At 36.2% G+C, this 26,512-nt stretch overlaps 1 protein-coding gene across 12 annotated transcripts in view; it reads right to left on the bottom strand.

Annotated features, from left to right (window-relative positions):
* The window catches only part of TTLL7 (tubulin tyrosine ligase like 7), a 66,444-nt gene that overhangs the window by 14,404 nt on the left and 25,528 nt on the right, over positions 1-26,512 (bottom strand). For 10 of the 12 annotated variants that reach the window (XR_005257822.1, XR_005257819.1, XR_005257825.1 and 7 more), the window contains 13 exons: positions 24,598-24,756; positions 22,903-23,119; positions 20,312-20,476; positions 19,350-19,508; positions 14,516-14,610; positions 13,711-13,858; positions 13,554-13,627; positions 10,517-10,652; positions 9,620-9,706; positions 5,100-5,295; positions 4,105-4,385; positions 2,725-2,781; positions 1,058-1,192 (listed from right to left, as the gene is read on the bottom strand). Coding sequence is in view for 4 of the 12 variants with exons in the window: in XM_038144689.1 (XP_038000617.1) it covers positions 1,058-1,192; positions 2,725-2,781; positions 4,105-4,385; positions 5,100-5,295; positions 9,620-9,706; positions 10,517-10,652; positions 13,554-13,627; positions 13,711-13,858; positions 14,516-14,610; positions 19,350-19,508; positions 20,312-20,476; positions 22,903-23,119; positions 24,598-24,756 (1,909 nt within the window). In the remaining 8 variants the exon portion in view is untranslated. The remainder of the gene's footprint in view (positions 1-1,057; positions 1,193-2,724; positions 2,782-4,104; positions 4,386-5,099; positions 5,296-9,619; positions 9,707-10,516; positions 10,653-13,553; positions 13,628-13,710; positions 13,859-14,515; positions 14,611-19,349; positions 19,509-20,311; positions 20,477-22,902; positions 23,120-24,597; positions 24,757-26,512) is intronic. The other 2 variants (XR_005257824.1, XM_038144691.1) reach the window with 1 other exon arrangement.

A 26,512-nucleotide genomic window follows, 5' to 3' on the forward strand; every position in this document is an offset into this window, starting at 1 on the left:
GGGGCTCCCCAGGCTGGCGCTGTGCGAGGAAGCAGCACCAGATGGAGCGCTCGCAGCCGGCTCGCGCAGAACCGCGCCCGCGGGGCATCAGGGACAGCATCTCATGGAGCGTTCTAGCTCTGCTTCTGAGAAACCCAGCCTGCTGCTTGTGAGTACTATCTTCCACCAGCACCAAATCAACCATCACTACAGAAGAATTCCTTCCCACTCCAATGTAGCCGCAGAGATTGCTAGAAACATAATCAACATTCTGGAAGCTCACAGAGCTCAGGACATTTCTGGCCAGATAATAAATCAGATGAATTTTAATACATCAAGGACTGTGCTCACTACATCAGAGCACAGGTGTTAGTTTGAATGCTTTCATTTTCCTTCTAAAATGAGAAGAGAACATGCATCTTTATTTTTTTCTTTTCTATCCTGTTAGCTTCTTTGCATTAAATATTTACAAGGTATTTAGTCACCATGCAATTTCTGCTTATATATCAAGTATTGGGGTTTAATTGACCTTTATTTTGGCATTGCTTCACATGTCTTTGATACCAAACTACAAGGCTCAGGACAACATTAGATGTGAGAAAGGTGAATTTGTGGACTACAAGAGCCAAAAAGCACATGACTGGTGTTCTTTATGACCCTCAAACCTCCATTCTGCCTGCAGCATACCGTTCTGAGTTCTCTAGTACGCCTGCTGGAGAGCAAGTTAAACACGTCAGGGTCTGTTTTAACAATATCAGATGAAATATGAATTGTAACATTCTTCTTGGCTTACTTAAAAGTTTGAACTTTCTCTACAATGAAAAACTGAATTTTCCTAACCCTCCTGATTATTTCTCACATATTTTATAAGGACATAGGAATGTTTTCAGTGCTGCTCTTTTAAGGTCAGAAAGGATGCAAAGCTCCAAGCTTTCAAATTCTTTTGAGTTATCCTGAGTTCTGGAAGTTTTAAGGCCACAGGAGCTAATGAATCATAGATTGAGCTTTTTACTTTCCTTCATGTCAGTAGCCTAAACAGTGTCTGTCCTGTTCTTCTTTCTTATTTACAGATACTTACATCTTCTATAATTAATTCCGATTCTTCATTTGTTTTTCCTGGAAACCTTACTCTCAAGTCATTGATACGGAGAAGAGTCTCTTTTGTCAAAGCAACTTCTTGCTCTTTTGTTTTCTGTTGCAGCAAAGACTCACTCTAAAAGCCAATACAAAGCAGAGGAAAGTATTTTAAGCGTGCCGTTAAATCACATTACAAAGATGTTTGCTTGACAAAAAAAAAATCCAGAGTGACATAAAATACATTAATAAAGTGCATAGACATATTATCTAATACAGAACTAATATATATCACATACATTAATGCATCACCATTACTGAGAGTTGTCAAGAAATCCAAGAAAAACAGTTAAAATGTTCGTTTGTTTGAAACAGAATAAACAAACATATATTCCATATTTATGGTGCCACAAAGTATAAATTTGAAATTGAGATAACAGACTTTGAATTTAAATCCAACATAATAAAAATATTATTAGTCATAAAAAGCATCCTTTCAGTTCGTCCCTTCAACAGTTTAACATAAACAGGCAATATATCACAGGGCCAACATTTCAGGAAGCATTAAAAAGGACACTTTTCTCCTGCTTTAGTCAGTAAGGGGTCTGACAGGGCCTCCAGTTGTCCAGAGTTTTGTTTAAAGTATCAATGCTTTTTACACCAACACTGAACTGAACCCTTGCAGGGTCAGCAGAAGACCATCTCTGGAGGATTTGGGGGTCTTCTTTAAAACATGACACACTAGTTAGAAGTGTTTCTGATCCTCTTTCTTTACTTTCACATTCTTTTACCTTTTCCCATTGGCAAGACCAAGTCAGTCTAATTTTGACATTTTTCAAGAGTGAAATGCAAAATTTTTAGGCACTTCTAATCTTTGTATTCTGTAACTACAATACTTAAGGATATTTTTAATTGAGTGATAAATATTTTCAAGCACAAAAAAATACTCTGATATTTGATACATGTTAATATGGCTGAAATAATAAGATAGCAAATATTTTGAAGTCCACTTTTGCTTATAACTCCTATAAGAATATGTCTGTAATTCCCAACTGTAAATTATTTATTTTAAATTTTGTTTCCCTACATTTAGAACATTTGGATCTCAGCAGACTCCAAAAATGGCAGTGTACTGCTCTTTTCTTACCAAAGGATAGATAAACTAACACTTTATCATGCACAAATGATTTCTTCTTAGTAAGTCACAGTTTATCAATTTTAATGTTATTCTAGCAGTAATATATAATATATTATTCTTAGTTGCAAAAATAATTATGAACAGAGTTCCATTCAGAATACAGTGCTAAATTATAAGTAATTCTTATCCATTCTGTAAGTCATTTTATTCACATCATTTTTAGGAAGCATGACCTAAGCTCTATCACCCAAAGTAATTGTTCTGCACATCAAGATCAAGATCATTTCTGTGGTAGAGCTTTCTCAATGAAAAAGAGAGTATGCTTTCTAACTAATGTTAATTTAAGCAAGTAGCCCATTTTTAACATCAGATGGTAAAAGACTGCTTTTAATCTTTCAGTAATTTGTATTTGATATAAAGTTAATGTGAATAGAAAAATCCATATTAGCACTGTCTCATTAAACTCTCAGGGTACATGGTGATGATAAAAGGGTACTTTTTAAACTTGAGATAGCTAATGCAATAAAAAATACCTTTAACACGTTGTTGTGAAGACACAATCTTAATGTCTTTCCAATTCTATTAGCTGACTTTAAAGATGGAAAACCATGTTAAGGAGTATTTCACAAGATGTCAGCACACAATTTTAAAAGGACCCTTTTTCATCATTTAGACAAAGCCTCACAGGCAAAACAGACAATGAGCATTCTACCAGATAAAAATGATGATTAGAGATAGTAAATACTATGAAGCAAGTTAATTAGCATTACAAAAGGATTGCTCACAATCAAAGCTCACCACCATACAGAGAGGCAGCAAATACGGGTTAAAAGTGCCAATTTGTTTTGCCCCATCTCCGCACAAATTATTTGGGGGATGAAATATATAGGTCAGGCATCCAAGCACGAATGGAAACACTCTGGCACCAGCAGGCAATGCAGTCCTGACTGAGGCTGGGGATTGATCCCTGCAAACACTGCCTAGGGATAAGTGAATATGGGCTCCATCACCCCAACACAAAAGAAGAAATGCCTGGGCTGTGAAGGAGATACCAAAGAGGATGACTGTCTGATAACAAAATGAAAAAATATACATGATCCAGAAGTACATTGTGAAAAGTATAACAAACCACAAAAATCATAAACAATTAAAAGTGTTTAATCTAATCTATTGATTATTTGGGCCAGTTGCTTGTCTGTCTCAAGAAGAGGGTTCAAATGAAAGATACTTTATCTTCTTTTTTAAAAAAGAGAATGGCTTCTGAGTCAGTTACTGCAGTGACAAATCTCAAAGACCACAAGCACTGTATAAATTCTCAGCTGTTCACTTTGGAAGTAGAGCTCTACTGCAGTGGTATAGCATATGCAAAAGAGGCCCAGTAGGCTGAAAATTAATCTCACCATCTTCTACAATGGACAGTCATACAAAACCTTCCTAAAGTTTTATTCTGGCACAATGTATTTACCCTTGGACTATACGCTGGGTTTGAAATCTGGATGTATTTTTGTTACTGTAAATTTTCTGAAGGTAAGTAAAGCCTTACTTCAGAACCAGTAGCTCCCAAACAAATCACAGAAAATTTTTAAGAAAGGTAATGATCCTTTCTATCTTCAAAAGGCTGCTTAGGAGCGAAGGTTTCTCATTCACAAAGTGAAGGTTTCCCATTCTCTTAAGACACCTATTTCTACAAAATGTAACATCTGTATTGCTGCACCACGGACACTGAAACATCACAGTTGGCACTCATCCCACTTCACACACAGGTCTAGAGATCTTATATGCTCTTGTGTTTGTCAAAACAATCTTGACTACGGTACCTCAAGTTTTCTGATGTTGCAAAAATTACTAGTGTATTTATTGAGTTTTAGAGAAGGATGGAACACATTTTGAATGCAACTACTGTGTTAACTCACCCCTGAAGAGTTCATAGTTCCCAAGGTGGCTGTCTGAGAGAATCTGGCTGAAGATGGGCTACGACTTAGAGAGTGAGACCTGTTCACTGAGGCTGTTCGCTGCATTTGGAGAGATGCTTTGGCTGAAAAGGGGCGCTGCTCAGCTCCCTGGGACTGCATAGTGAGGATTGATATGGAACGAGGGCAGCTCACAGAACGCCTTATTGGACCTGTGGATGGTGTGGGGGATGAATTTGATGGAGACTTTACATTTTTATTTGAAGGTTTGCAGTTCATTCTACCTGCAGACAGATCAAATTAATTATGTTATTATTTATTATTTCCTTAATATCCATTTTTCAGTCTTTGTAACTAACAACACATATGATCAATGTGTGCACAGATGTTGTACTACAATGTGTGCTAACAACTATACATGTAGAAGTCAGTCATGTCAGATCTCCTAATAATACAGAATTTACATACTTAAAGGAACATTTATTTCTTCCTCATACTCAGCTTTAATCAGACTCCAATCCACTATAACATGCATGAGATTTATTAGATAGGGCGTGTGCTCTTTAGGTCAAAATGTATGTGACTTCTGTGCATGGTTTCCTGACTATAAAGATATGGAAACAGGAGAGAAAATTTGGTCAATGATTTTGCTGAATCTGCCATATTTGCAGATTCAGTATCTCTCATTTGTTAAGGCATAGTTAAACCATTTTTTAAATTCAGTTTTCAGCTAAATAAATGCTGCTATGAAAAATAAAATTTTAGAAGCAGCATTATACATATGCAACTACATTATAAAATTCTTTGAGACAATACATCAATAAAACAAAAAATAACATGCTACATCTATTAATTTACAAAACATTTAAAAGAAACTGAAACAAGCAAACCAGTGTTCAACCTGAGATACAAAGTTGACGCATTCTACAAGACTGAGGAATTTAATATAATTCATCGTCAATGCCAGATTTCCTTAGAAAAGTGATTATTTAACTTACCTGATCGTTCCAAAGATTTGTATTTATTTTCTTCAACATCATATGAAACTTTTTTCTCTTTTTTTTCATTGTGATCTTCCTTTTCAGTTTCTTCTCCTGATTCTGACACGCTGCTGTCACTATCACAGCTACTGTCACTGCTGTGGTTCTTAGGTTTCCTTAAGGAATGTGCACTTTCTGGCATTGAACACAAGGGCTTAAAAAAAAAAAAAAAAAGAAAAAACACCCAAGAAATTGAATTGAATCCCAAAGAAACAGCAGGCTATCACACTAGAGCCCTTATTCAGGCAGGTTCAGGCAGTATTTGCACAGCTACAAACCTTCCCAAATTAGTTGGAACTCTGTCCTAAATTTTAGAATAATTGCTTAAATATTTCATTAAATTAATTCCACTGTAATTCTAATCTTTGTCACATGAAGAGCAGCATAATATAGTTGGGGGGGGAAGGGGGGATTGCACTACCAAACATATTGAATTATGGTTTGAAATCATAAATCAATTGATTCAGAATACCATTTACAATCAGTTGAGGTTCCTCACTGAGATTTGCAATAACTGAAACTACAGCTTAACAATGATCAACATAAGTAGAAAAATACCTTAGGGAACTTCTTTTACATCAGGGAATACATCAGGGAACTTTTTAAAAAGAAAGTGATTAATCTACATCCTGCAGAGAGCAGCAACCAAAGAATATATGGCAAGCTGTGCTGGGGGTTCTTGGTGCCTCATATGCACATGGGATTCAGTGCCATTAGCTAATTAATCCTGTGCTATTACCAAGGATACTGCAAGGCAAAACCAAAAAGGTGGAGACAGAGAAACTGATCCAAGAACAGAAACTATACTTGAAAATTTTTCATCTTCCATCTACCATTAGTCAGACATACTAAATGCAGTATCTTCTCCTAAGTAGGCTAATGTGGTCACCTTTTTTTCCTACACACTTTGTTTCCAGTAACTCCCAGCTACAAGAAGCTATGCTAATAGCCTCATCTAGTGAATGGATTTCAATTAAACATCAGATTTTTTTAAAAAATTAAAATCATTATTTCTGGACATACTTTGAGTCAAAGTGAAAAAGAACTCTCAGGAAGAATTTAAATTTTCCTAACATCTTAGCATAATGTAATGCACCTAGATTTATTATGAGGGTAACAGGAAAAGGCCTCAAAACGTCCTGTTGCTGCAAGATACACTTTGTAAACTAAATAGATGCTACATAAACTTCTATTCCAGACAAGGAAGGCAAGGGATTTCTGTCACTAACTAATAGTATGTTTATGCCATCCCAAGCTGTTAGGCCAGATACGGAGAAGTTAGAGAAGAATATTGCATAGAGGAGAGCCCTGACAATTGTTGTTACACAAAGAATATATAAGATTGATATGTATCTGTCTGCCAAAGGGATGAAAGTAAGGTGCCTCAACACATACCAGCTTATTAAAAATAGCTGTTCTTATCATAAAATGCTGTGTATGATGTAGACATATTGATCAGACATTCCTGAGGAGTTACACAAGGTATAACAAACATTTTCAATCATGGCTCACAGGGACTTCAAGATAGATCTTATTGCACTTATCATATACATGTTCCTCACACGTTCTACAGTAAACAATATCAATTAGCAAAGACAAATAAAAAGAAAGATCAAAGAAATTACAAAAAGAAATAATAACAAATAATATATGAATCTGGGTATAAACTGATCTCTTAAAGAGATAGCTGATTGCCTAGCACATCTTGCCTAGCTCATCACCTTGATTTTAGCCTTATGCTAACCCAATTTTTCCGTGATTAAACTCATCTGATCTTATACCAAAAGAATTAAAATTAATTTCTCATTTCCTCTACAATATCTGTTATTTTAGTTCCTTAGTCCATTGTCCTGCACACATGGGTAACCCTGACAATGTGTGGGTGTCAGGAGCCCTCTAGAGGCTATAAATAAACTGGACATTTCCAGAATGCCCTTCTCCATCTATGCAAAATTCAGTGATATTTTAAGTGGAGGAAAAAAATGCCTTCATTCTGTGAACTTCCTGATTTCTTTTTTCCTACACTGAGTGCCCAATCACGTTCAAATAAAAATAAGGCTGAAATTCCTAGCAAATACGGAATAATTGTTAGATGCAAAGCTTGTATTTATTTATATGTGCACAGCCCTCAACCACTCCTATGCAGAGGTATGAATGTGGAAATGTAGATGTTTATATGTTTCTATGTATGGAGAGCATGAGGAGGAACACATCTCTCTCTCCTAACTATTCCAGTTGTCCTGTTAGTTTTCTGAGTCCTGACTGATGGGTATTTTCAAGGAAGAGTACAACCCAAGGCAGAGCATCTGAACTAAGAGTACCATCAGTCAGCAGGGCAGCTGCTGAATTTAAGGGGGGAAAGACTCCATGACCTTCTCAACGAATCTTTCATGCTGGATTACATGACATGAAAAGTAGCAGTCCTGCAGTTGTTTTGTTGGGTTTTTTTCTATTAGATCCTGTATATGCCAATGGTTCTTTATTTGTAGGATTTTATGGTTACAATATGAGGTTTACAGCTGGATTGTTCTCTTACCTGACAGATTGACAGGTAATAGTACTTTCTACTGCCTGCCTCACTCAGCAAATTTCTGTATAGACATATATTTAGACATTACACATCTCTTAGCAGCCTCTTTACAAAGAGGTGCCCAATTAAATGCATATGATTGGCCATATGCACCTTAACCCTCACAGGGAAGAGGTGATGTTTTTTTGGAAAAAGATACCAGGACCATCTGCATGGGCATCTGTATTTTAAAGGGAGCACACAGGACATTATGCAACCAGGGAAATCTCTGCTTACATGACTTCACTGTAGGCAAGGTTTAAATGACTGAGAAATGTGTCAGGGTCACAAAAAAGATGCAGGAATAAGAATCCTGCATAGCATGAAGTGTGCACAGTGCAAGGAAAATAAATTCTCCCTGTATAAGCTAGTTTCATTGTTTTCTGCTTTGATTTTGTCAATTTTAGGGGGGGGAAATGAAATTTTGTTCATAAGTAATTTTTTTTTCTCATCCATGTGCAAACAATATTGTACCAGTAAGGCAGCTATAAGCTATACAATCCATTCGCCTGCTATAAAAGAAGACCAAGGCATGTAGTCTTACTCATAAATTAATCAAAATTCATCTTAAAACTAATTGAGTGAGGTTTCTCAATTTGGGCTTAGTACCCTATTAATGTTTAATTAAATGTTACAGTCTCCAGCCTGGGAAAGCCTTGTGAGCAAGGAGTGTAGAGGTAGAATAGAACAAGTCAGTGTGCATTCAGGCAACCAGATAGCTGCTCTCTAGGGCTCCTGGGAAAAGACAGGGTTCTGGAAAAAGGGAAAAATGTGACTGAGATGTTAAACTTGAATAACTGACCCCATGTTAAAGAACTGAAAACAAAATTTCAAGGAAAAGAATCTCTGTAAGAAAGAGGACTGAGTGTACAGCTAGGGTGGACTGAGTTTTTTTCCTCTTGTTTAAATGAATCCACTGCTGTTACAGCACGAGCTCACAAAATCCCCATATTTTAATGAGGTCCCTGCAAATCTATCTTAATACCAGATTGGGCATGTAGATCCTCTTTCCAGAATGCATGCCTGTAATAAGATGTAGCTCTTTGGATTCTTGCACATATTTAAAGTACCTCTTCAAGCTCAGAACAATTGTTAGCATTCATTTTGTACAGATATCCACAGATTTGTACACCATGTCATCGGAAACATAAAACACTGTAAAAAAATTTACATGCATCCATAAACAAATCCATCAAAGCTCAGAACAGAGATGTAGGCTCTTCTAAGCAGACTTGACCTAAAATGTTTACAGGATATAAAAAACATACTTATTCTAGTCAAGCCCAAACTATTTATCTTTACTGGCTTAGAGATATGCAGTTTATTTAAGGCAAAGACTCACATGAACTATGCACACAAGTAGAAAGCATTAAGCTAAAAATAATTTATATTCACATTAAAAGCTGATTTTGGATACAAAATGCATTCCAAGATATACTGTACAACCCTCTTAGCAAGGCAGCAAGCTACAGATATATCAAAATTATAATTCATTCTTTGACTTTCCATACTGCCTTTTATCCCATGATCTCAAAAATCCTGATTTTGGCACTAATCAATTAGAGATGAAAGCATTCTTTTGAGATCCACTATTGATATAAAAATCACTTCACACACTGAAATCAATCTCTCATACAACAGTTGTTGCCATGCATGGCAATTCCTCCAAATGGTTTAGAGAGGGAAAGAAGGATTGCATATGCCCTTAAAATTTTAATGGGATTTAGTCAGGCAAATGGTATTCATATCTCTATTTATACTTTAAAAAAAAAAAAAACTAAAAAAAGGTTAATGGCAGTCAGAGGAAGAAAACTTCCAGCTGGATCAGCTAACTAAATTCCCCACTTAAAATTCTCAGAAAACCTGTCTATAGAGTGAAATAAAAAATTGGTATCTAGAAGTCAAATACCTTAGGTCCTCGCTGCCTGGTGCATTTTCCCGTTAGCTTTTCATCATCTATTTCACACTGTTCCAGAAGATCCAAAATGTCCTCCTCCTAGAAATGGCAATTTCATTACTATTAACTGAAAGCAGGACATACCCTATCCTTCAAAAATTCAAGAAGAAAGTGGCAGAAATTTGAAATTACTCTGATTACTCATTCCTGAAATAGGACTATGAATTCCTCCACAGGAGGAAACAGAAATATTTCTTCTCATGCATGCATCTCTTCTTGCAAGCAACATGAAATTGAGGGTTAAATCAAGTCTTAATATATATTAAAAAAAAAAAGTCTGAAGAAAGGATTGAACAAAGATTTCTGTAAAACTGCTGGATGATGCCAACTACAAAGATGCAAAGCTATTTCTCAGATTTAAAATTACATAATGTTAGCTGGTTATTAATATAGCTGTTTTCCTACTGTCTCTGACTAAATAAGTAGGCAAATCAGGCGAAATTTTTGGATGCCTTAAATCCTTAAACTAGTGGAGCTGGCTTTAGGGTACCTCTTGTTCCAGTCCATACAAGTGGATGAACAGGCTGGGAACATTACTGCAGGAAGAAAGAGGCAATTACCAGCTCAAAAGCAGTTTCTGCCAACCTCTGGTTTGGCCAGGGGTAAGGCTGAGGATCAGGGATATGGTAAAGTAGCTTAAAGCCATCTAGCCTGTCTCCACCCTGGGTCCACTGCAGTTCATCCAGATTCAAGGATCTGGCCCACAAGCTGCACAAAGAATAATAATAAGATCATGGAACATTATCAAATGCCATTTATCAGCCATCATACATGATTTTAGTGAAACTAATCCATGAGGTCATGAATTCAAAGTAACTCCTAAAGCCAGGACTTGGTGTACTTCAGTACCTTCATTCTTTTTAAGGGGTTATTCATTTCCCGCTGAAGTGAAGCTGCTCTTCCAGCAAGAAATGTCTGGAAAGCGGTGGCTAACAAACTCTCATACTTTTCAAGTAATGTCTTATCATCAGGAGGGTAAATTCGCCTGAAAAAGGAAAAAAGAACAGTTTAAGATAGAAGCTGAGGTATTCATCACACAAAAGTAGTGTCACTAATACACAGTCTCTTTTTTAACATGTATGCATCCCATCTATATTAATTATATAATAACAAATCATAAAACATATACTCAGACCACTGCTCTCTAAATCTAATTCAGTGAACACATTCATGTTTAAACCACCAATTATCCAGTCAAAAGAAATACCATGGAGGTCATTCCAGAGGTATACCAAAACCCAGTTTTGCAGTGCTCAGAAATTTCAGTGGGTGTGAGTGATTCATACAGGTGTGAATGATTCATGAAATATTAACAAAATATTGTATGTCAAATTCAGAGCCACAAGATAATTTGTATTAGCAATAAAAGGACACCAAACAATTTGTATTAGCAATCAAAGGACACAAAACAGTGAAAATCTGAACAATAGCTTTGATCCCATGGGCAGGATATGAATTAAAGATTGAGTATGTAGTGCACTTGAATGCTAAGTCCTCAAAAAAAAAAAATAACAGGAAGGAATAGGTGTTATAAGAAAGAAAAAAAAACCCTGGTACATGGATATAAACAGTGACTGATTTTCCATTAGAGCAGCTATGCCATTATTCTCTAAAATCACAGGTAAGGAGATTATGACAATATGAGAAGCAGGACTTGGTGATTTATTCATGTTCATCAAGCAACAATGGGCTTTGAAGAAAACCACTTCAATCCATCTGTCATGAATACCTGAAACACAGCCAGAAATATGGCTAAGATGGAGGACTAATTTTTAATGTATTGTAAGGAATAACCCATAAGTTAATTTTGCCTGCACTGTGTAAGGTATGGACACTATTTATACAGTGCATGACATTAGGTGACTTCTTTGTATTTATGAGTCTTTTCTCAACTTTTTACAAGTTGCTTTTTTTTCTCCTTCTTCCTTTTTAGACATTTTCTCCCTGAAAATGTATCTACCATGAGTATTTTGTTTCAATGAAAAAAAAAAAGGATGATTTGATACCATTAGTCTCAGGGCAGTTGTAGACCCAAATGAAGATGCTTCCAGTTTGCATTAAACACTTAAAGGAGATTTAGGTTCTAATTTAGTTTCAGTCAACACCTTTTAATGGTGTTGATTCTACTGCAGAAAAGGTGCCATTCAAGAATGCTTTAAAGGAAGGGTCATATTCTTAATGTATTTAGAAATAGACTGCAGCTAAAGGCCATTTCAAAGCCATCTACACCCTTTCCAATTCCTCACGATTTCACAAGAGCTTGAAAGTGTGGCTCCTACTTCAGCTGCCCCAAGACTCCTCCTGGAGCCTGCTGTGCTTGCAGACAGACATGGACTAAGCCAATTGCTGAGCTGATAGCCACAGATTAAATCCAAACCTCCTGAGTTTGACTGAGGTGTCTCTGGAAGTGCAATATTAAACCACTCAGCAATACTAGCATCCAAAGTTTCCATGACTCCATGTCAATGCCTGACACAAGCTAGTCCTGCTCTACAGATGAATATCACATGGAGAAAATACTGCATAACTCTCAGGTAAAATTCCTCTTCTTCTCTAGCCAAAATTACTTTTCTTCTCATGGTCTGCTGATCCTTCAGCCTTTTCTCAAAGACATAGTAATAAGAAAACACAAAGCTATTCTGCCTTTTTAAAAGTGCAGATTCCTCATGAAGTGACACTTCACTTTTTCCTGAGGAAAAGAAAATTTTATGGTTTTACTGATTTACATTAACCCAAAAGCTAAATAAAGAGAACACGTGTCTGATTTTCAGTCAAGAACTGAATAAGCAACTTAAAATGTGATCCATTAATAAGCTAGACATTTAAGTTAGCAAAAAGAAAAATGTGTTAAAGCATCATAGTGCTTTTCTTTCTTTTAGTAGCATGAAAATAACCACTTTGTCACTTCATTGTACATCTAGAGGTTTTTTTCACTTACTAGTTCAGCTCCAAACATCAAGAAAATATGTAATTAAAAGTTACAAAGAAAGGCTCTTTGTAAGCAAAATATTAAGTCATCAAAATGCGAATTTCACAGAAACATCTATCTGTTTAACTGAGAATTTTACTGGGAAATATAGAACATCTGCTCAAAAAAGGCAGCAATGAAGAACAGCAATAAAGGCATTTAAACTAGTTCACAATAAAATATGTGAAGTCAGACCTCTCACATTCTGGATGAATGTTATAAAGACCAAATATTCCTAGGCCATGCTTTCACTTATCAATGAAGAAAATAACAAGAAACAATAAAAAAAACATCACAAACCAAAATTTTTGGTTTTTGGTCAATGCCTGTTGAAACTTCAATGTAAATCTCTTCTTTCAACATTTTTTACTAAGGAATCTGAAAGTACTTACATTTCAGCCTACCAAGATCCAAAAGTCAAGTGCAAAAATAAAAGTAAAGTATTTCAAATGTCACTCTATTCAATATGATGGAAGCACCCATAAAGTTTCTGAATTTTTGGCAAGCCTCAGAGATACAATTCAAATATTATATTTTTACAGAGGAATATCATACTTGCCAACATGAGTGGCAACACCCATGCCACCGTGATAAGAGTGATCATATGTGATTAGAGAACAAGTCCATAACAACAATCATGATTCATGGTACACTGAATGTGAGCAATCACGTCTTTGAAGCAAATTTCTTGCACAAACAATAAGGTGACTGCTGGCATATAAATTCCTAAGTGCATGGAAAAAATTGGAATCAAAAAAGGAACCATCTGAAAAAAAGATACCTGATGTATATGTATATATTTTCTATAAATGCCTACACATTTTTGGCAGAAAATTATCATCTAGCACAAATACTTGTTTCCACTGTTCCTAAAGAATATACTGAATATTTCCTACTAGTACAGTCAAAAACATTCACCTGTAATTCCCCATGTGTCTATTTTCATGCTCCTCTTTGGAAATCTGTTTACGTACTTGTGCAAGTCTTTCCTTCTACAAATCAAGAAAGTAAGACAATTAAAACAAAAGGGAATATGAACCATGAGCAAGAAACAGCACTGTTTTCCCCTTCCTACCAGTTCTTGTTTTCTCCTTTCCAGTGTGTGGCGCTGCTTCTCCCAGTCTGAGGAACCTGGCAGCAGTTTTTTCACTGACCCTTGACCATACAGTCTTTTTTGAGCCTCAGCCTTCTGTTGGGCTAAATTTTTCCTTTTATCACTTGTTCTGAAAGACAGATGATATTAAGAAATGTCAATTCAAAGCAGCTGAAATGAGATCAACTTTCATATCAAGTAAATAATCTGTATTTTCCAGTCAGTCGTGTGTTTATCATATAAAATTAGAATTGAAACATTATTTAAGATTTTTTTTAAATATTAACATTCATGGCTACAAAATTTTAACACTTTAAGGGATACTGTATTTACTCTGTGCTATAATTTAATGTACAAACATGGTCGTATCTATTTTCCTGAGGTGTAGATTTTTTTCAACATATCTCAGCTACAAAGTTTTACTCTAGAGGGGTATGGCTTTTGACTGAATGTGACACTATAACTCAAGCAAATTTCTTTTGTGGCCATGTACCCATGACTGCACACATATACCAACTTCAAGACGTGTTTGAAAAATTTTTTAAAAGAAGTACAAAAATTGCTATTATCATTTTTTGCAAGCACATATGCATGAAGAAAAATTAAATTTAGGTTAATTTCTACAGCAAAACTGAAAGCAAGGGAAACATTTACATTTTGAAAATATGAAGGTGGGAAAAAAGGTTTTTTCATTTCCTCTAAGTCCAATTCAAATTTAAAAAAAAAATTAAAAAAAAAATCAAAGCAACAGAAATAGAGCTGGACTGAAGAAAAGAGGACAAGGTACCGTATGTTGAGAAGCTTTAATGCATTTAGCAGAACACCTCTTTTTACATCATAGTCTATTTTTTGATCCGTTCCAAAGCTTGGGGCACGATTAATCTGAAAAAAAATGAGACACAGAAGACTCAGGAATGTTCAGGTTCACCGAGAACACACCTATTGTAACAAGCTTTGTAGAAATGGCTCTTTCAAATACATCAGAGATTAAGAGAATGCATGTTGAGAAGTTCTGTTCCATTTGTATATTTTTTAAATAGAGTACTGAGCATCACAGATACGGGGAGCTGGGAAATGTACCCTTTCAGTCACCAGGTTATCCAGACATTTACAGTGAACACCATTCAAGTCCTGCCACTGTGAATCCAGTCTAATCTACTCTTGGTTGCTGCCACCAGAAAACTTACCACACAAAGTGCTGTTAAACACATTATAACAGGTGATGTGCCATGCTATGGTGGTCCAGCAAAGAGAGAGTCCGACTCTTTTCTAGCTCCCAGTCTGAAAGAAACTTCAAATACTACTCTAAAAAGTAACAACTATACAAGGACAGAAAGAGGCTCTAATCTGAAGTCTTTTTTAAGCACATTTACATAACTTTTCAGATACACTTGACAGCAACACATAGAGAGATCTAAGCTATTCAATCAGTACATAGTGTGAAAACATAAGATAATTAACAGTCTCCACAACAAAAAGCTTATAAGCTAAGTACAAGAGTAGAGATTAAAAATTGTACCATAAATATAGAGAAACAAGGAAAATCTAACTGGGAATCTCATAGTGAGACTAAGTCATAAATTTAACATCCTATAACCCCAACAAGTTTTAAACTCCCTGCCTCAGTTTTCAGGAAGATTTGAGGAGGAATAATGATTTATTCTAGGAACTCTTTCCAGGCTGGTATAAAAATTTATACTTGGGTAATGGGTGCTAATGAAAAGCAGGAATCTCACTTTGATAGTGCGTGAGCAGTGCTGGTTACAGAAGGCACAGATAAAAAAGATCTTCAGAAGTGAAAACTAATGCCTTGTGCCTCACACAAATCAGAAGTAGGAGACAGTTTGCATGTCCAAAGCAGAGGGCAAAAGCAGCTTATTTTATTTCAGCACTCTAAATATATTAGAGCATCTTAGAGCCTCTACAGTTGTGGGATGACTGTATCGTGGCTGCTGTGCCACCCAGCGTCCTGTGGCTGAGTCCCAGCTGCCCCATCACTTATGCTCATAATGTACAGGTACCTTTCAGCTTTGGGAATCAGCCCCTTCGCTGCTTTTGCAGACAGACTGGCAAAGGGAGCAGTGAGATCTGATGTTGAAAGAAAATTTTGAAAATTCAGCAGAAATAGTGAAAAGATTTATACATACTCTTTTTTGGAAGACTTTCATCCAAACATTTAATTGACCAACCTCTTCAGACTGACCTGTTCATCTACTATCATATCACAAAGAAGACGATAAATACGGTTGCTGACTAATCTGAACGATTGTGGCATTGTAATCTTGATAAGGTACTAGTGATATGCCACAATAGCTACTCACAATAACAGCTTACCAAACCATTGTCTGTGCATCTGCCAGCTGGGAGATGGTTATTTAGAGTTCAGTGACCCGAGAACCAGGACATGCACAACTAGGTTGTGTTAATATAACATCAGTAATTTTATCAGCAAGGGACATCTTGAAGATTATTGTCAAAACCAGGATTGTATGAGGGACCCCAAAAGTACAAGCAAATGATGATTGCAAAGGCCTTGAAAATCTAGACACTGATGCCAGTGGTCAAATTGTGTTCGCTACAGGAATTGTCTTGTAAACTAGATAATACTGGGTCTAGAGGTAACAAAGAAAGCACATGGCAGGATTCCAGGAGATGTAAAAGACTTGTGGTAAAACTTGAAGACAATGTAGAATTACTGGCCAGTAAATGAACCGTCAGCAAGTAGATCATGGCAGCAAACAAAGAAAAATAACCCAAAGTGAAATTAAGAGCAAAGATGAAGAAAACCTTACCATCAAGAGTGTGTTCTTCCTGGTGAAGAACATAAGACACTGAAAACTTGGTATAACCACCTACCATCTCGTTTTGGAAAAGTAGACTTCCCCTACCCCATGGTGACCTTTGGAACTCCAGGGGTACAAACAGGGCAAGCACAACACAAGAGAAACAAGCAGATGCCAGAAAGTTTGTATATGTGAACTTTAACTACTTAATTATTAGGAATTGGCAATAATTGATTAGTTTAAGATGTTCACATTCATTTCACCTGGATTGATAACAAAGTTTTGAACAGATTTTGCTATCTCAGTGACAGTAAACAACTTTCTAAATGTGTATGAAAGGTTTCCTTTGCCTTGCCCACATGAATCACAAAGGAAGTTAGGTACCCTCCACTTGAGGAAGTTATAAAATGCAAGTTATCTTTTTCTCCAATGACCACAACTGTGTGAACCTAACTGAATATAATGAGGGTGAACAAGGCTGGAGTCCATCCAAGAACTTCAACTGTATGGTTTTCTTTCACATAAAATAAACTAACTTGAAAATTTTGGTCAAAAAGTAAAACCGGCTTTCCTGGGAATCGAAGGGAGGTCTAGGTCGTTGTTGCTACTGAGAAAGGATGGAGGCTGCACAGATCCTTGCCAGAAACACTTGGTGCCACAAGATGGCAATCCTGCATTTCCCACAACCCTCACTACGGTAGAAGGTTCCGGAAGTTCAATAGCATCAAGGAGCAGGGGAGCTACAAAGCATCAAGGCAATATAAACAAAAGTCAACTGAGGAAGGCAGAGACATTATAATATGTTGCACAATTTATTTCTTTTAGTAGTTTGTTAAGCTATCTTTATAACAGAAAAGCTACATGAGACATGGAAACATGAAACTAATCATCCTAATCCTATTTTGGCAATTTTCCCATAACATTCCCTGGGAACATTCAGGGCCTTGTGATTAGGAGTCGTTACCACTGTTAGAAAGAATGATTCACTCCCCTAAGGGGATTTTGGCAAGAGGGAAATGGTGGAAAGAGATAAGAGTGGAAATCTGTGGAAGTAGCACAAGTGTTTTAGAAAAAAAATTATTATCTATATATGTGAATATATATATATATATATATATATATATATATATATATACATACAGACTATATATATTATGTATAGCCTATGTATATACACTGCAGATTTGACCTTTACTACACTACATATAGCATACATACAGTGTACATACATCTTTACACTCTGATGGAAGTGCTGCAAAACAGCATGAACAAACAAGGAAAAATTAGTAAATGAGTATGCAAAATTAGCAAGTTTCAAAGTTTGAAATTTCTGTTAGTTTTGGTAAATATCTGGCAAAACAAGCTGAAGGATACATGTATTACCAAAAGCCGAAAAGGAACTACTTGGACTTTTGCTTTTTAAAAAAGTAATAACTAAGTACACAATTCCAAGTCCTGAAGTATTCTCCAGCAACTGAAAATACCAGGAGCATTTACTACTTTACTCCCTCCTAAACAAGGAGTTCGGGATAATATGATTCTCATCTGAGACCCATAAGCATTGACTCAAACCCCCCAAAATCTCCAAACCTGATGGAAACATCAGAGCAGACCGAGAGGCGTCCTTCAGAATGGACTCCCTATGCTGGCTGACTCACCACCTCTCACAGAATTGGTCTGTCAGCATTTGCTACAAGGCTGAATGAAATGTAACACAGACCCTTCAGTCTGCACTCAAATAACTACACACAGTTATATGCAAGCTATAGGCAACCTACAGATGATAATCTGGAAGTGCAGTGCTAAATCAAAGGGACAGCAAGCTTCACTGGACAAAAACAGAAGATGTTGATGTAGTACAGACTAAGTTCATGTCATGCGTTGCTGTTGGCGAGAACATCAAAGCCACCAAATATGCTACGTCTGCATGGCAACAGTGGAGGAATTTTATTTTTCTAATTAAAATTATAATGAATCCCTGAGAGAAATAAGCATGACAAAACAACTGTTGACAGTATTAATGGCCTGCAAATGAGGTTATAATTCAGTAAGTTAATTGTGTACATTTTGTTCATCAGTAGCCAAATCATATTCATGACTTGCTGTCAATAGAGAGATTTTGAATGTATTTTGCTTTATTCCCCAAGCTGCACAGCCCCCCAGACAGCTAACAGAATGAAATAAGACAATCTGAAAAAAGACAAGTGAACGTTATCTATATGTTATTAATAGGGCAATATAAGAGACACAACAGACAAAGTTCAAACATTTCTGGTTGAAAATGTGTGTGAGCACCACTAACAAACATATCAGAGAAGAAATGTTTCTTCTAATCCCATCATACCAATTACTTGCAGAATTTTCTGCATATCAAATTCGTTTTCTCTGTTTATGGCAGTACTTTTAAAAAACACAGGAGAGGAAAAGAACACATATCCACAATAAGGAAAAGATTAAGGGCACACATTCACAAAAGTTACCAGAGCCATATTACATAGCCATACTCATGAAGGAAATCTATGTAGCACCCACTTGCTATAATCAAGATCCTCCAGCTACAATAACAACTACATTATTGTTACATTTCCCATTAAAACTTTCAAAAACATCTGAAATGCAACATTGGTCTAGGAAAACAATTACCTTTTTTCAGTATAAAAAATCACTGCAAGGTGATACCACAGTTCTGTATGGATGCTGCAGAAAAGCATCATTTGTGTACTCAACAACACTGCACAGATTTTATTTGCAGGTTTTCTTACATAGATATGGATTCAGCTGGGGCTTAGTTAGCTTTATGCCTAAAAATTTACTTTATATCTGTATAAAGAGGCTTACCTCTAGGAGCCATGGTTTTAGTTTTCTGTCCAGCAGAATATCAAATCCCAGGACTTCAAAGCAGACACTGTCACTTCCTGGTGCTTGCCCTGGCCTGCACATGCGATAAGCGTGAAGCACGTGCGGCTCTGCAACTATCAGAGTCTTCACCACCAGCTCCTGCAGGGATTCGGGTCAGAAAAATTCATCAGGAGAGGAAACACCAGCACATTCTGAACTACAGTGTTTCATGCTTTAATACTTTAAATTTCATTTACATATCTACTAGAAAAAAATATTTAAAATACCAAATAAATAGTCTATAGTAAACAAACTGTTCCTATGTAGTACCATATATAACTTTATATAGTTCTAGACTATTGCTGTACTTCCCGTGGTACATACAAACTTTGAGACTTGCAACAAGTTAAATAATAAAAGCAAATTGGTAACGTAGTATAGTATAGCCAATCTTCATCCATTTCATTCTGCAGTATAATTCTTGGTGTTTTCAGAATCATACAAACAGCTTTAAGCTCTAACAATCTTAAGCCTATTCCTCATCTAAAGGCACCTGTAACACAACTAGTTCAATGGTGCTTGAGTAAGTACAAAGATATATGCAACACTGACTACAATTTTGCAAATATTTACACCTAAAATTCACTTTATACACTAAAACAAAGTCTCCAAGAGTTTAAATGGCATGATTCCTTTGTAACATATTACTTATGTGAATAACTGCTTGAAAGGACTTTTGATCCTCAGAAAAAGCGCCAACGTTTAATTTGTAATCAGACTATAAATTTAGTATTTTAAAAAACATAATAATAGTTTATAGTATGTCCTTTGTGACATCCATTGCTGAGAATTTGGGTTAATAAAGTTTCAAAAATCATTCTGAATTGCAGTAAAGCAGATGGCAGAAGCAATAATTTTCTAAAAATACACAAAATAAAATAAAGTGCTTTAGTCTATCTTACTGAAATATCACTCCAGAATTTGGAGACATCAAGATTATTTGTTTCTAGAAACTCAGTAAACCATTTTATGGAGCGTTTGCTTCCTTTGTCTTCTGTTTCATCCCGTTCAAAGTGTTCATTATGCTTATTGACAGAGTAGTTAGTCAGATGCATATACAATTGACTCTAAAAAAAGGAAGAAAAGACATGTTAAAAACTTTAAAAACAATTCTAAAATAGTCAATTCAAAATCATGTAAAGAAAAACCGACATTAAATCAATAAAGACATAATCAAACAGCTCATATTTGCAAATACACTACGTGCAGATTTAGTGTTTCTGGTTCTGGGAGATTGCATGACTTGAATGCTCCATAGCCTTACGACAAAACCTGGGCTTCTACTTAGGCCAGTTGCAGTGAACTGATCCACCACTCCACATCTGGTTAGATACTATATCTGCCATTTTTACAGGTCTCTATATAAACAACTACCTAAAAAAGTAAAGAGCAATTATCATAACTTAGAGAATGATTACATTCCACAAGAAGTAAACAATAAAGTCAGTATTTTGAAGTGCTACTTTAAAAGTGCTAAAAGACACTTTGGCATCTGCTTCATAGACAATCCCACATTTCGGTTTTCACTGTAGCTTATTTATGAGAAGTGTTCTCATGATAGTGATACTTTAAAATATCTTTTACATATAAACTCATCTGCCATGCTGATATCTGCCAAAATTGCTCATTTTTAACTGGCTGGTAGCCATACATCAGAGGGAGGTAAATTTCAAAACATACGTTACATAAATGACTGAGTGCTACAGTTCCTTTATGGAGCAAAATGTCAGCAGCAATAGACTCATGTTATCAGTTGAATTTAAAGAAAGTATTCCTTTTCCAAGGTCAATTTATAAATCATGATCTGTACATTTACATCATCTCCCAGAGATTAATTCAGCTTTTCACTTACACTATGGTGATGCCTGTCCTCATCACAGTGACAGTTCTCTGTCATGTTTGATTACATACCTGAGAGCAGATGATATTCTAAGGTGACCATAAGCCTTCTGTTCCAATTCATCTTTAATAGATAACAAATGCCTTCTGCTGTCATTTACCTTACTACACTTCCTTATCTTTAAAAAACTTAATGAAATTACCAAAACCAATCAATTTAATTGCAAATGAGTTAACAGTATATTGTAGTAGCACTAGAAGCAATGAATTTCTCCCATGGCTCCATTACTCCTTTAAGAATCATTCTGAAATCTATAGGTTTTGAGTCATCATTCCATGAAATTCAAATTATTTCAGACAAAAGTAATTATGTGTTAGACTGCCAAAAAAACATGTTTGGGCATCTGAATAGATAGTCCAAAGTTATTTGGAACAATGTCACTGTGGAAATATGTCATTCAGAGAAGAATGTCATTAGTGACAAGCAGGTTATTTCACACAATAGACAACCTCCAGCATAAACAGTTCTGAGAACATAGAAACAACTGCCTGCTCTGTTTATCCTCTCAGAGCATATTTCAGTGCTGCTAATGCTGCGATTAGCAGCAATACACAAATTGTAAAAGCAAACTATTCCAAATATAGTACTGGAACACTTCCAAATATAGCATTTGTACTGGGCCTCAAATTGTACCTGCGTTTTTCAAAGGCACACCAAGAGACAGTCAGAATTTTAAGCTTCACATAGGCAAAAAGGGTCTATAGTGTTTTCTGTTTCCTAATTACATGGAAGTTGCTCTAAAAGCAATGGAGGACAGAGAGAGGTATAACAAACCAAATCTACTAATACCTTCCAATGCTGCAAATCCACTTCTATCTTACACATCTGCATTTTGGTCAGAGCCAAAAGAGAAGGGCTTACACCCCCCAACAGGGCAACATGCTATACAGTGGAACAAGAGAAGGAAATTGTGCAAAATCTTTAGCATGACCCTTGCTGTTTCTTGGTTTTCTCTATGTTTACAGGCAGCTCTACTGAATCACCCTAAAGCTGCCAAGTACATACTCGTGTCCCTGCTGAAGCAGTCACTGACAAACAGCAGCAGCAGCAGCAGGAGATTCCCTCGTGTTCAGGGACTGCAGTGAGCACTGGGCACTTGCAGTGCTGGTTCTGTCCTTTCTGCCTCAGTTCCCAACACAATGGCTGAAACCTGGCAGGACCCGCAGCAAAGGCTCCAAACTTCATGGATGCTAAGCAATGATCTAGCAGGAGGTAAACCTTATTATCACTTACCATCACAGCCTCAGTCTCAGATGAACATAAAAGCAATGTGTTCGTTCTTGCAGTGATTTTATTTTTTTTTTTTGGTTGTTATCTTTAACTTTCCTCTCGAATATATTTAAACTCTTTAGCATACATACATGCAAAGTCATATAAAATTTTATTTATAAGCAAAAATGTGGCTATACTTGTGACTTTGATAGAAAACCATGTGTTAAGTATTGTTTACATAAATTTTTTTCTCTTCAATGACAATGCAGAAGTTTATCCAGATGAACTCAAGTCCCAGTTCATTTAATTTTACCACCTGCAAACACTACACAAGTTAAAGTCTATACCATAAGCAATAAACTGGAATGAACTCCAACTTACCAAATTTGAGTCACTGGGGGGGTGATACTTTTCTGTGCCCATTCTCACCAGTCCATCATGATATAAAAATATTTTTAATGGATCACAGGAGGTCACAAGAATATACACACGTAAATCAAACTTGTAGCCTTCCATAAGAAATGGTTTGTCAAGATATTCCTGAACAATTAAGTGATCCTGAGCTTGTAACTTTTCTCCATTTCTTATTAAAGAAATCCTGGTAAAAACAAAAGTTATTTTAAAATTTGTACATTATTCTTTGAAATAGATTATCGTGGTCACCCATCCAAGTAGTGAGGCTAAAGTCTACCTAGAGAAAGAGACTTAGATATCTGATTTTTAGGGCAGAGAAGAAGTTCCATTCCCTTACAAGGCTTTTGGTTTCCTGTCCTTTATTGTGGTTCACTAGATGGAAAAAGGCAACGAGCCATTTCAAAGTAACTTTCTGCTTGCTTTGATTCAACAATTCATAATAATGGGTTTGCTCTACACTTAGAAATTGTTTGGCAGAACGACCAGTCTCCAGCTTCTGTGATTATTCCTCATGCAGCTCTAAAAATAGACTTCCAGTCTTTGTCACAACTTCTCCCCGAGGCACAGGCTGCAAAGAACTTTCAGTGCTAACCTTAGGTGATGAAGTTTGCAAAGCAGCACACTGATCTGTATGACTGAGGATGGCATAGAATAAGCTCAGTATTTCTGTATTTCCAGTTCCCTCACACCAGAATGAAAAAAGGTTTATATATGAACTATGAACTTCCTATCTCTAACCACATAGACTTTTAAATAATTGTAAAAGCTAATATTTTCAGTATAAAATTATTAACCTAAAATTCCCAGAACCTTTATGCTACCTTAACCTTATTCCCTATTATTTATTATACATTTCAGAGGTTTGGTACTAAATACTCCTAATTTGCAGAAATTTCTCTGAACTATGCTAGTACCTTTCCCTTTATCTTATCTTAGCCCTTATCAAGAGGACTGAAAAATGAAGAAATTGAAAAGTTTGGGAGCCTTACTTTTATAGTATTTCTGACAAATGCTGAAAAACTAAGAGTTTTACTATACAGTATGATTCAAATTGATATTAAAAGCAATAAAAGCAAAATATCTAAAAAAAAAAGAACTAAAAATACAATTGCAATATTTATTTCATTGGGTTTTTACTGTGTGGCCCTGTCACAAACAAAACTTCCTCAACTCAGCTGCAGGTTGCAGTCTCTTCAGGGGTGTGCCCTGCTTTCAAGAGTGCACATCCAGCCACATCCCCAACAGCATCTCCTCTGTCTCTCCTAAAACTTGTGGCTGCTGCTCTCAAACACGTTTCTGCTTCTCTGACTGGCTGCAGTTTCAGAACACAATGTTGTGTTTGACCTGGTTTTAAAGCTGTGAAAGATCCTGACCTCCCACACACATCCCTGCAGCCTCCAGCCACCAAAACCCTGCTATTTATGCCCAATACAATCTCACCCCATAAATCTAAGCACAGCAGGAAAATTCACAATAAAATAACTGTGTTCATAATAATTATTTGAGTTTATTTAAGGCTTGTGAAGCCTTCACCCAACACACTAACTTTCACACAACTCGAAATATAATCCTCTTATTAATACACAGCTTCTGTTAACCTTGTAAGTAGCACTGGATTTCACCTTTAACAGGTAAGAAGACTGAAGTTAACTGACAACTCACCCATGTCCCATTGCACCATTAGCTGGTTTGACTATGAAAGTTTTCTGTCTACGTTTCTTCTTCAATTCTTTCACATAGTTTTGAAACTGTGTGTATTCTGCAGGAAAGATCCATGTTCGAGGAATGAAACTGTACTCCTGAGGCTGACTCTTGATCATTCTGCACAGAAAGGGTAATTGAGTTAAAATCTTTTGACTACTTTGATGTTTCAATCCTCAAGATTAAAAAGCACTCGTGACAATTTGACAAGGGAGCTTTTTCAGCAAAATTCTGTAATATGAAAGCAAACTTTTGCATTTCTTTAAGAATAGTTAGAGTTCTATTACATATTCATATGAGTGTGAATGTGTTATATTCAAAAGCAAGCTATCTTGAGCATTTTTGCTTATGCGGTTATTATGTTACTGGTATCCATCTAATTTCTTGGCATCCATCTCACTCCTGTTACAAATTTTGGCCATTCACTCAAATGACTTAATGCTATTCCTATTCTTAGAAATATTGAACTCATAAGAAACAATGGAATTTTTTTTTTTGGTGGGGTGGTGGTATTTGGGAAGTATTTTTTCATATTGGTAGGTGTCTCAGGAGCTATGAGGATCAACAGATACAAAAAAGAGGAGTTGGGATATTTGGAGTTTCTTCTTGAGTGCAAAAAAACCCCCTGAATTTAAAATTAAAAAGCAATTGGAAGTAATTAAGGAAGAGATTTTTGTTCCTTTTGAAAGATTTTTAAAAATAAGGAATTGTAGTATGTAGACTTTGACACAGGCCAAGCAACTCATTAATTTCCTATATAGGACAAATAATACAAGCTTTGATTAGTCTTTGGTCCCAGTATATTTGGATTAAGATTCTAAGAGCACCTAATTTAATCAAAAGAAAACAAAGATATTCAAAGCAATATCAAGGAGGAAGGGAGTAGGGTGTAGGGATGGAGCAAAAGAACTAAAATAAAAATAGGGAATAAAATTCTGAATCTGGGGAAAGGATGCAGCAAGGTCCTGATCTCCCTGCTTTAATAGCTGTGGCAGCTGAGGTAGTGAGTGTATCTCATTCTATACCTCTGTTGTCTGTGAAGAAAAGTGGAAGAAGAAGAACGGTAAAGAATTCAGGGAGTAGAAGTGTCCATCAGCCAGAGCTGTGTGCGTGGCAGACAGGAAGATCCACCCACGCCACGCTGTCGGTGTGGCTGAGGTACACACGGGTTGCGTTAACGCTGCTTGGCACCAAGGTACAGGAGCAATGGGGACTTGGTGGTGCTGTGCACACTGGCATCATGGCTCCCAACAGGATGAATTTAGTCTTTGCTCAGTTACACACTGGTGTAGCTAGCTTGTTTCAGATACTCAGAGTACCTGAAACTTCCTTCATACAGAACCTCATACAAAATTAGTTCAGGTAACTCTCAACTACTCTGTAGCATAGAGTGGACACATCTAAAATACAAATATCCACAGACCAACAGAAAGGAATTGGAGGTTTAAAAAGAAATTACGTGATACAGGAAGCTCCCATACTTTGTTTTTTTTTTTTTTTTAATGCTACTATGGTGAAGTTTAATATTTTTTAATTAAATACAGATTTAGGTATATTTCTCCTTTTGTATTGAAAACTAATAGCACCAGCATAACTAACATGTAAAAGAGGAAATATAATTTCTATTTTTCATTTGTACTATGAGATTACGTAATACTCTTGGGTAGATACTTTTTCTTTAAGTGGCTAAAATACTGATGGAAAAAACAGAGCTTTTTTTTCAGCCGCATGTGTGGGGCTAGGACTGTAGCCAAGGCCTACTGGTATAATGGATACACTGTCACCAAACTGTGCAGCCGTCTTCCCAACACTCTGCAGAAACCACAATAGCTACAGCAGTACTGCATGAGGTTCAGTGCTTCTGCAGCTTCACTGT

The sequence above is a fragment of the Motacilla alba genome, chromosome 8 (assembly GCF_015832195.1).
Source record: "Motacilla alba alba isolate MOTALB_02 chromosome 8, Motacilla_alba_V1.0_pri, whole genome shotgun sequence".
Classification (NCBI taxonomy): domain Eukaryota; kingdom Metazoa; phylum Chordata; class Aves; order Passeriformes; family Motacillidae; genus Motacilla; species Motacilla alba.